Source organism: Hyposmocoma kahamanoa, unplaced genomic scaffold, assembly GCF_003589595.1.
Source record: "Hyposmocoma kahamanoa isolate Upper Pololo Valley unplaced genomic scaffold, ASM358959v1 210, whole genome shotgun sequence".
In the NCBI taxonomy this organism is placed as follows: Eukaryota; Metazoa; Arthropoda; class Insecta; order Lepidoptera; family Cosmopterigidae; genus Hyposmocoma; species Hyposmocoma kahamanoa.
The window spans coordinates 9,216,032-9,228,337 of record NW_020653731.1 but is presented as its reverse complement, the minus strand read 5'-3'; the positions used below and the strand labels follow the sequence as shown (position 1 = coordinate 9,228,337).

The 12,306-nt window shown below is 35.8% G+C and overlaps 1 protein-coding gene across 1 annotated transcript; it reads left to right on the top strand.

Moving 5' to 3' along the window:
• Positions 1-3,579: 3,579 nt before the first annotated feature.
• Positions 3,580-11,425, top strand: LOC113227463 (checkpoint protein HUS1). Its single transcript, XM_026460401.1, has 6 exons — positions 3,580-3,648; positions 3,731-3,937; positions 5,393-5,493; positions 5,977-6,087; positions 8,916-9,093; positions 10,421-11,425. The coding sequence occupies exons 1-6, from the start codon at positions 3,597-3,599 to the stop codon at positions 10,648-10,650; spliced, it is 879 nt and encodes a 292-aa protein (XP_026316186.1). The 5' UTR covers positions 3,580-3,596; the 3' UTR covers positions 10,651-11,425.
• The last annotated feature ends 881 nt before the right edge of the window (positions 11,426-12,306 follow it).

Here is a 12,306-nt window from a genome sequence, read left to right as displayed (position 1 = left end):
CACTAAACAAACAATTGTTAAATTATTGAGCTTAAAAACATAATTATATAAATTTTATTAACACACTATTATAATTTGACCAAATATATTTCAAGTACTGTCTTCACACGAATTCCAGAAAAACATGCATTTTACAGTTACTCCGAAACGCTCTGAAAACAGTTACATCTTCAATTTTTATTTTATTAAAAGTGTTGCAAACAAACAATCGGCGAATTTCACCGAGTCACTTAAATTTCTCGGAAAAAATATTAACTTAGCTGTAAAGCCATACAGATTAGTATTTAATTTACTTTTTTGCAAATTTTGAATCGACTACACTGATATCGATCCAGCGGCACTCGAAAAACCAAAAAATTAATATGGAAAGATTTTGATAAATATGTAAATATTGACAATATCATTAAGAACTAATTAATTATATATACTGGTACCACTAGTTCAACTGATGATTATGGTTCGTCTTCTGAGAACAGTGAATATAAATTTAAATTATGAAGCCTTTTGTTTTACATCACAATTTTGTTATATAACTACAGGTTGTCCTTATTAATGTAGTGTGCTAATATGACTATAACAACAAGTACAAGTTGTCATCGTGATCTTTTAAAATATTTATTATTTTTATTGAACTGTATGTTTCAATAAATGTTAATTATACTATCTAGAACCGTAAAATAATCTCAACAATCACAAACTCATAAAATTTTGAATCGATTTCTCGTGAAAATCGTTTAATGTGGTTACCGATACGATCATTTCACATTCTTATTCACGTCGCGATGACAAGTGTCAAATTTGGCCTCTTATTTGGTGATGACTATAGTAGTTTAAGGGTCGTATTCCAGAACTCTACTCAATGCTCAAATCAGGACTTGAGTATGATTTAAAGCACTAGAAATCACACTCAAGTCCTTGCCATTAGGGTCAAGTCTGCTTAAATCCTGACTTGAGCATTGAGTAGAGTTCTGGAATACGACTCTAAAACTGGCAAAATATGTACTCCACGAATTGACCCCTTGACCAAGTGTCATTAATTTTTATTTTTATTTTAATGTTTCTCAATTGCAGTCATATACATAAGATATCTGACCCCAAAATTAGTTCTGAGCACAAAAATGTGAGGAAAATTTTTAAACAAACTTAATCTTTAACCTCTTCAAGCAACACTCAATAAAGTTGAAAATGCTTTAATTTTTTCTTTATTTGACGAAAGATAGCTCTCAGAACCAAAAGGTTGGTTTGGGGGTCGGCATGTTAGGGGGTCAGGAGTCTCATGTATATGACTGTACAAATGCTGATTTATATGCAAGAATGACTTTTATGTAACATCACACCTGGAGTTAGTAATAATATTAGTGTTAGTAAGTTTTCTAACACTAAACAATAAAATTGTTAGGCTTTCGTTTTCTTTTTCTTGTAGTATTGATGGCATACTCTATAATTTTTACCGTTAGCAACTCGTTCGAACACATACCATTCGTAAGCTAGGTTTACCTTAAAGTATCGATGTTAGATGCTAGTTGCCGTCGTGGTGAAAGGATTTGCCAATCCGCGTAAGGTGCTCACCGATTTTGGTTGGGGTGCGCCAGATGTACAGGTAAGAAAAAATACGTCGTGTAGGAAGGCTCCTTTCTTAAATTCCAAACTTTCGTTTTAAAACTCATTTGTCCTTCTAAATTAAAAATTTTTGACTAAATTTTTGTGGTAGCAGTCCACTACATAACTACCTACTTCATATACAGGGAATATAATGGTACGCGTACTTCTCGCATATTATGTAGGTGTAGGGTAAACTTCACTTCAATCTTGACATTTAAGGTTATATTCTACTTTATATCGCTTACAATAAAAAAGGTTCGAAATAAAATGTCACGCTTGATTTTAAAGCAAATGTAAAAAGTGAGTGCTGTGAATATTTTTTTTCACATTTTTATTTATAAACATTTTATGTTTGTGAGTAATTTGTTACTTCAATAAAGCAAGTCTTAAGCATATTAAGCAGCTACTCTGTTATTTCAATATATGATTAAGTGAAAAGAAAGAAAAGTACAAAATTCATTCGTACTGAATTAATTCGTACAAAAATGAAACGGGCTAGTACAAACAAAAAATTTAATATTACATTTTTTTGAGGCGTTGGTTCACGTGGCACTAGGGATGAAAAAAAATAAAAACGTTGTTGTTTTATCTTAAAATAATTTAATGTAATGTTAGGGTTCAATTATTAAGAAAAATCATATATCACGAATATTTACAATTTTTACCACTATTGATTGTCATAAGATTTGCTGAAAAAAATCTTTTGTTGCTCTAAATCGACATACAGATGCAGGTTGGAGTTCTGTTAAATCGAAGGAATTTTTCTTTGTGTTCGATCTTTGTATTAATTATCATTAACCCACTACTGGGCACACATGAGTCTCCCTTCAAGCGAGGGCTTAGGCCAAAGTCTGTCATGCTCAATGCGGGTTGAAGACTTCACAGGTTTTCCGAACTTTGTGAACCTATTTCAACATGCAAGTTTTCTCATTACTCAATCCTTCACCGAAAAGCTCATGGTAGCTCAAGCGAAAAAATCAGAGGTGCGAGTCTGGATTCAAACCCACAGCCCTCTCGCTTGAGAGGCGGTAGGTCAAACCATTGGGTTACCTTCTATTCTATAGCTAAAGATTTATATGCATTGTAATAATAATTATAACAAATTAGTAGAGTAATTTCACAAATATGATTGAATATAGTGTTTGTAAAACAGTGTGATATGCAATAAAATCAATTTTACAAAAACATCTGATATTCACTTCTACTAACGGACTGCATGCACATAGTCGATATAATATGCACAACTGCACTCAGTCGACAATGTTCACCACGCGCTTATTTCTGAAGCTATTAGTTGGTGTCGAAATTTTAGATGTTACTGGTGATTTTTATTAAAGAAATAAGCATTCACAATTTAAGTAATTTAATTTGCAAACAAATTTACGTCCATTATCCCTGAGTGTATGTACTCTGCGGTGGAATTTGTAGTAAAAAAATGTAAAACTATTTAAATCCATCGACAAATGTTCCACTAGCCGTGTTTTCGTTTTACCATAAAATTGATTACACACTCAAAATACCGTTGTCTTTAGCCTTCACCCTTAAAGATCAAATTGCTTCAGACACAAAAAATCATTATATTATTTTTGAAATGTCAGCTACTATTTTATTTACCAACTATATCTGGTAAATAAAAAAACGATAGCTATCGTTTGCATCTACTGCGGCAAGTCTGCGGCTGATTTTGAACTTTCGACTGCACGCAGTTGTACACGACTGCAGACATGCAGTCCATTTGTAGCAGCCTCATAGTATCTAAACTTAGTACTTGAAACAATCGAACACGCTAAAAAATTAATTTACAGAGAATAATTAATTTATTAGAATTCTCCTAAAATATGGGTGGCATACTAACTTAGCAACACTTATTTTCTCTATGCTCGCTGTCAATTATATGTTTGTCAACATGCTACGTGCGCATGTATGGCGCGAATCTTATATATTACTTAAATCCTAGATATTAAATTAAAATAATCCACGATTCATGTAAGAAAATGAAATTTCGTGCAATAATGATAGATACCGGTCCCATGCGGGAATTTACAAGTAAATATATGGTCTATATGATGTGAAAATACTATGGATATAAGAGTTGTAAGATGTAGACAAATTTTAACGTGTTTTTCAGACATTGTGAGTACTATATCGAAACTGTCTAAAGAATGCGTGTTGCGGCTAGCCGATGATCAGCTGTATTTCATTGTAAGTGATGACAACAGCGGTCCAGGGCCACCTATACTATGGTGTGAGATTCCTCATGCAACGTTCTTTTCTGAGTACCAAATGGTTGGCTTCGATGATGATCATAAGGATATTTACTTGGGCTTCAGTTCAGGTCAGTCCCTACTTTTTAGTTGCGATTGTTTTGTAAAATATTTTCATTATAAAAAATATGTACCAACAAGCATGTTTTATGTTACTTAGACCTATTCGTGCTGGCTACTTATTAATAAGACCACTAGGAAAAAATAACTGCCTTTGTAGCCGAACGGTTACCATACCGGACTGCCACGCAGAGGTCCCCGGGTTCGATTCCCGGGCCGGGAGAAATATTGGTATGGCCTAGATTTATTTATCTCGTGAGTTTGGGTGTAATTTGTGGTTGCCTATGTGCGTGTCCATGGCATCCGCGACACAGGGTTTCCCTAGTTCGAGGCTATGTTGAGTGTGTGCGTTATTATAGTGTAACGGATACTGCACACAAGGTTCCAATTTAAATATAACTATTAACTTGTGCCTGTGACATTGCAATGTTGTTTTTGACCCTTTCTCCCTGTTGGTTCTATCAAATTGTACCATGACTCCCCAGTATATCATATATATTCCCATATATAGGGCTCATTTTAGGGCCTCTGCTCCCTTACTTGTGACATGGCACTTGTCTCCCTACTTGTATACTTCTGTCTGCATTATTGGACTTTCATATACAGTGTGTTTTCTTTAACTGGGACATATAGGAATAAGGAAACTGTCTTAGAAACCACTAAGTCTTTTTTTGTGAATATAATTTTGGCATACATAATTTTTTGGTCAAGCATGAGTTGTCCTTACAAATGAATAAAATTTATTAATTTTTTCAAGTGGTGATTGATTTGTTTTCATTGAACGATCATTTCATCAATTTTATTGGAACAAAAATTGGGACAGCAGAACTTGGTCAAATTTAATGAAATGTTATTTATTTTGCATGACAAAAGCTTTTTATTTCCCCACACTGTACCAATTATATTTATATGCAGGGTTATTTGTAAAATACATACAACTTTTGTTCCATGACTTAATAATTCATCAGATTTCTTTTTACTTTCATACAAATATAAAAATATTAAAATAGATTGCTCTAAATTGATAACGAAAGTTATATCAGTATACTTATGGATGGATGCAAGTCACGTATGATTGACCAGTCTGGAAATGTTTGGGGGAGACCTACGTTCAGCAGTGGACGTCTTCCGGCCGATATGATGATGATGGTGTAATGGGCTGGTGTCCACAACTCGACGTCAAGACGCCTATTTTGCGTGTGGTAGGTGCAGGCTCCTACTTGTGCCACCCAAGCTCTTCCAGGAAGCTCAGCAACCTCCTCGGTTTGCTAAAAACTTCAGGGAGTGACCTAGACACTCCAAGGTACTTCACCCTGTATATTATATACTAATACATATAAGTGGGGTATAAAGGGAATCAAGGCATTTACTGCACCCTACACTTAGTGGGCTGTAGTGATGTTGCTTATAATGCCATAAACACATATAAATCATGTGCTAATATGCCACTCTTCTCGTCTTTACAGCAAATTTAGCTAGATCTCTAATTACATTGAAGACAGCCAAGTCTCTAAAAATGAAGCTAACAAAGAAGCAGTGTCCGTGCCTTACTTTGGATATTGAGACTGTATGTAATATTTAATCTTATTTTCTGTCTAGTCTTTCCATAGTCATAGCAAATAGAAATATTGTTCCCAAAATAGTAGTGACCTTTTAATTCAATATCTAACAACTTTCAACAAGGCACATATTAAAACGATGCAAATAGTCTGGACCTACACAAAACTAGTACTAGCTATATTAATGACAATGCCTTTTTTTACTGTCTCTGTGGCTGAACAGCTACCATGCTCATCTGCTTTGCTGAGATTCTGGGTTTGATTTCCAGGCCGAGAGGTATATTTCGATGACCTACATTTATTTCTCTCATGTTTTTGGGTGTAATTTGTGGTTGTCTATGTGTCCATAGCACAAAGGGTTACCCTAGTGTGGGGCAATATAAGAGAATGGCATTGGCATGAGCAATTGTGACAATTTTTTTATTTTATGGTCTGATATCTGAATTCGCTTAAATTGTTAATTATAATATGAATTAGTTTAAATTTTGCAGCCATCGTCAACCTCTCAGCAAACAAGGCATGTGACACATGATATTCCAGTTACTGTCATACCAAGGAAGCTCTGGTCTGATTTCCATGAACCGAAGATACCGCAGCCTGATGTAAGAAGTTTTTCTCCTAATTTGCACATACAATAGAAAGGTGATGCTATTATTGTAACAGCGGCGGCTACGTGACCGCACAAACGTGCGGTATCGTGAATGTTGAAATAAAACAGCTGTCCCGCAACCGCAGCGGGCGCGGGTCAAAACCGTTTCGTGTGTTCTGTCTCTAACGCTGATCAATAGATGATGCCGAGTAAACCCCCGATCCGATTGTAGTAACATTCGCAAAGGCCAACAGATGGCAGCTATCAAGGTTATTGCTCTTGTTGACGCGGTGATTATACATAATATATTGTATACAATAACATAAATCGCAAAGAAGCTGAGTCAGTTACTTTTAATATTTTAAATAAAAAGTCAGTGCTAAATCGTTACTTAGTTTCGAGAATAATTCAAAGAAACAGTTACTATGCCATCTATACAATTGATTGCAAACTAACAAATCATTAGAACTTTTTTTTTTTTTTAAAAACCGTACCTCAAAAGTTCGTGGAATGACATATATTTGCCAAGTTTTATTGTAAATGGTTACCGGAAGGTGCGCGAAACCAGATTCATCCCCTAGTTTCCACTTAGAGATGAAATATTTTCGTCAAATTTAAATGAGATCAATATCGAGTACCCCGTTTCCAATAAAAAAAGAATCATTAAAATCGGTTCACAGATGCGGGAATAATCGCGTAACACACAAAACAAAAAAGCCTAATTGAGAACCTCCTCCGTTTTTGAAGCCAGTTAAAGAGTTCGTCCAGGGAAATACTGCCACCTTACCTATTTCTGCCGCAGTAATATTAGCATTACTGCGTTTCGGTTTTGAAGGGTTATTTTATTTTATAGGCTTTATTTTATTATTTCATAAATAACAATTCTAATTAATAATTGAAACCTCGGCCTACCTCTGCTCTTATCGTTATCCCTGATAAAGGGCTCATATGTGTAGCATTTTAATTTTAAGACATGTACCATATGACAATAAATATATTGAGTATTGAGGGTAAGGGTGCTGGTGAAATTGCAGGCACATGGGACTTGTCAACTTATGTCGCAGGGTGACTGGCACAGTGGCAGTGCCCCTCAGATCTTTGCGATTTAAAGTTCTGAGTGTCACTGCAACTGTTATGGACAGGCGTGTCGCTTACCATCTGGCGCAGGACTTGTGCGTCTCGTCACTTAATAATAGGGGTTAAAGTATGAAATTGCCGATTTGTACTGAAAATCTAAATTGTTTATTTTTTAAATTTTTAACAAATTTATTTAATCAAAATAGTTGCCATTATTATCTATACATTGCTGCCATCTAATGGGAAGGTTATTAATGCCTTTGCGATAGAACTCCGACGATCTAGACTGCACAAACTGTGTGAAAGCATTTTGTACTGCCTCCTGGGAAGAAAACTTCTTGTCACGTAGATAATTGTCCAAATCACGAAAAAAATGGTAGTCCGTTGGAGCAAGGTCTGGTGAATACGGAGGATGACGAATGGTTTCTAACTGCAGTTCCTGAAGGGTCAAAATGGTTTCTCGTGCTGTGTGAGGTCTCGCGTTGTCGTGGAGCAATAATGGTGAAGATCGATTCATGAGTCGGGGCTGTTTTACTGCTAGTTTTGTCAACATGGTTCGGAGTTCGGCACAATGGACATCTGCCGTTATTGCTTGACCATATCGGAGAAAACTATAGTGAATAACACCATGCTGAGACCACCAAACAGTTACCATTACGTTTTTATTGGTAAGTTTTGCTTTAGGACACTGTTGTGGCATTTGACCTGGGGTCAGCCATTGCATTTTTCTTTTCCGGTTATCATAAAGAATCCACTTTTCATCACATGTTACAATTCGATCCAATGTTCCTTCATTTCTGTACCGGTTCAACAAGGCAACACAAGTTTCAACACGCGTTTCTTTCTGCAGATCAATCAAATCATGAGGCACCCATTTTTCGTATTTTTTTATTTTATTGATTTGACGCAAGTGAGTCAATATTGTGGGTAAGGTAACGTTAAACCATGCCGCTAATTCCTGGGTAGTTTGACTAGGATCGGCTTCCACTATCTCTCTTAATTCATCGTTATTCACCTGTGTGGGCGGTCTTCCTCGTGGCTCGTTCTTTAAGTCGAAATTTCCATCACGAAAGCGTTTAAACCAAAATCGCACGGTGCGTTCATTAGTAGACCCCTCTCCAAACGCAGCATTGATATTGCGGGCTGTTTCTGCCGCGTTAGTTCCGTGTCGGAACTCGTTTTCAAAAATCACTCGAATTTTCGCAGTATCCATCTTTCTTGTCTAAATTGAATAACAAAAACAATTGAAAGTCGATATTCAAATGTTTCAAATTTAAAAAAAAAAAAATCACAGAAATCATTTGAAAAAAGTTTCATTCGAAAACCTCAAACCATGAAGATTCTATGAAAATTCAAAGAACCTATTGCAATAAAACGGCAATTTCATACTTTAACCCCTAATATTATATATAGCAAAAAAATCTTTCAACAACAGTTAAATTTTTTCATCAATTTTCATAATTGTACATTAATTTTAATTTCACTGTCGTAAAATGTTGTTTAAATAGATGTTCATTTTTTAAAATATTTTATGCTTCAAATCTTCGAGATTCAATACTTCTTATTTTTTTATTTATCCAAGTGTTGTCATTTACAGTTTTAAATAATACTAAAGTTAATTTGTATGAATTGATACCTCATGGTAATATCTAAGATAAGTTCAGAATTCGTTTTGGTAAAGTGTGCTTAAAGAACATTTTTTTAATATGTGTAATTGACTGTACATAATTGGTTGGTAACCTTATACCTTCTATTTTGCTACAGATATCAATAGAACTGCCTCCACTAAAGCAGCTCCGTACAACAATAGACCGTATGAAAACAATGTCTTCAGAAGTTGTCATCAGAGCTTCAGCTGAAGGCAGGCTTACGTTGCAGATTAATACTGACATGGCTAAAGTGTCAACGAGGTTCAAAGACTTGAGGGTAGAGGCTTTTCAAGGTGAGATTTAAGACAATAAAATTTTTATCGGTGATTACGATTATGGAATTTATTTTTTTTAGTTTAGATTATGTTGGCAGAGGATTTAGGTGGAATATCGTCATTTAGGAAATATAAAACAAAACAAATACTCACTAGTCTTAGGCATAATGGCCACTGAAGCCTAATGCTTTGTATGCATTGATGGAACTAAACGGTGAAAACCTTAGATGTCACAAATATTAATATTGTTTTTCATTAACATTCATAATTCGAACGAACCAGCAGACCTTATTGTCAATGTGCTTCTTGCTAACTTTGTTTTTGGTTTAACGACTTTTTGCCGTAGCGCCATTTGTGAGAAATGTATTTCTTCACTCGGAGAGGTGCCTTTGCTACAATCGCTGACTAGAGATATCGCTATAATTGTAATTTTTAAGTTTATTGAATGCCACGACGTTTTACCACCATGATATTAATTTTTTTTGTGAAATTACTCCACTATTTTGTTATAATTATTACTAACAAAGATCGAGCACATAGACAACACTAGTGGAGTAATTTCACAAAAAAAAATGGTGGTAAAACGTCGTGACATTCAATAAACTTAAACATTCATAATTCGACTTAAATTTATGGTCTAATATAGAAATCCAGATGTTAATGGGGAGCTATAAAGAAGTTACAATAATTTTTGTGACATCAACTTCAGGGTCGTATTCTAGAACTGTACTCAATGCTCAAGTCAGGATTTGAGCAGACTTGAGTATGATTTCAAGCACTGGAAATACGACCCTAATGGCAAGGACTTGAGTATGATTTTCAGTGCTCACTGCTCACTTTTCAGTGCTCACTCTACTCACGTAGAGTTCTGGAATACGACCCTAAGAGCGTCTTCAAATTAGACGGAATCCGCGCCACAATTTATTGTATGAAAATTAGTAGTGGTACAAGATATGTACTAAGATGACTTGATGCACTATCAAAATAATATGATTAGGAACGCTTTATTAAATATAGTATACATATATGTATACCAACTTTCACGGAGAGTGTGCGATGGAATTGCATGATTGAATTCCGCCTTTCATCTTGTTGTGGGTGTTCCAATGATCCGCACGAAACATTTCACTTCCACATTGATTATGGCGAACAGCTAAGGAATGGAATTACCTACCAGTAGACTTAATCGCCAAACGCTATAATTTGGGCCTTTTCAAGACGAGAGGGAATAGGCATTATTTAGGAGTGCATGCTCCATGGTCGGCCTCATCGTCACTTTTCATCAGGTGAGATGGAGGTCTAATGAGCAATTATTTTTTTATAACCTAATTTCTTTCTATTTCAGGCCCAATCGACCACTCAGACTCAGAAACAGAGTCCCAAATAAACGAAGACCTGTCTCGAATATGCCATTGCAGAGTAGATACAAAGAAGTTATCGATGTTCCTGAGTGCGGATCAAATTTCGCACAATCGAACTGTGTGTAGTATAGTTCATAAGAAGTTAGTCATCTTGTGTTTACAGACTGAAGAGAATGTGAAGTTGCAGTGTTTTATTAGTGGTATTGTGTTTTAGGACACTCAGATGATAAAGAAAATGTCACAGTAAAAAATATTTTGAAAAAACATGGACTTTAAATTCTCAGTAAAACGTCTTATGCTTAAAAATGTTTCATTGATCAAAAACATGTACCAATTACTCAAGAGGATTGCTAATCTCCAAACTACATATCGTAACTCTGAAAAAGGTCAAAATTCCGTCTTATATGTAAACTGCCCTAACATCAGGGAAAAGACCAAATTAGCCCGACTTCGCTGGCTTGGCCACGTCGAGAGAATGGGTGAGGATCGTGCAGTCAAGAGAGCATATCTGGGGCAACCGACTCTTAGAAGACCGATTGGACGTCCTAGATATCGCTGGAACGACCAAGTCGACAAAGACCTGTGTGAGCTTCGAATAGCCGATTCGCAATAAGCGACACAGAAGAGAGAAAAGTGGCGCATCTTAGTGACGGAGGCCAAGATCCATTTCGGGTCGCTGAGTCAGCGAAATGACTATTTGTAAATGGCGCTGATCACTAGTATAAATTATTTGAATGGCCGTGGATATCAATTAATCTCTTTTTAATATGAAATGTAAGAAGTCAGTTTTTTATACTTGTAATATTGTTCAAATATTGATAATGAGCTAAAATTACTTTCTGAACAAATATACGTGTCAGTAGATGTCATTGTTTGTCACAAGTTACAAAATAGGCGCTTTGTCGTCGAGTTGCGGATACCAGCCCGTTGCACCAAGTACCAAGTTGTTACAAGTTAATAATAATAATAACGCACACACTCAACAAGCCCCGCACTAGGGAAACCCTGTGTCGCGGGTGCCATGGATACACACATAGACAACCACAAATTACATCCAAACTCACGAGAGAAATAAATGTAGGCCATACAAATATTTCTCCCGGCCCCGGAATCGAACCTGGGGCCTCTGCGTGGCAGTCCGGCATGGTAACCGTTCGGCCATGGAGGCAGTTAAGAGACTCATGTTACCGTTGACACCAGATGGCGCTAATCTAGGAATGGGCGTTACAAATCGTATATAGTTATTGAAACTATATATTTTGGCAATATCGAATATCCGATATCCTGTATCTTACAAACTATATATCGATATTGCTTCGCATAGTGTATTTTATAGCGATGCCGAATCACGCCGAGCGATATCATATATTTTCCAAACTATATACCGATATTGCTTCGTATCAAATATTCACTGAGTGGGTATCAACGTGAAACCATTTTTTGTGCCTCATCGAAACTGTATACTAACATTGGCCCGCATTGCTCTTGTAAAACTATATCCAATAATATATAGTTTCGAAATCCGATTCCGAATATCAGTAACGGCTATGTATCAAGGCAGCGCGCACGCGGGCTATATCCATGAGTATATAGTTTCAGAAAATATACCTATAGATTCGAAATCCGATTTCGAATATTGGTATATAGTTTCGATATGATACTCAGAAATAGCTATATTACCCGTTCCTACACTAATCCTAAACAGAATAAAAGAATAGCCGGCACCATTCATAAAAATCAGTGCAATAAGCGCCATCTAGTTGATTTGTTTGTTTTCACTAGAAATTAGTGTAGCTCGTGAATGTTAAACAAATAAGTTACAAAAATGCTATTTGCTGGCATACTAAACGTTTCCATAATGTCCTTGTTC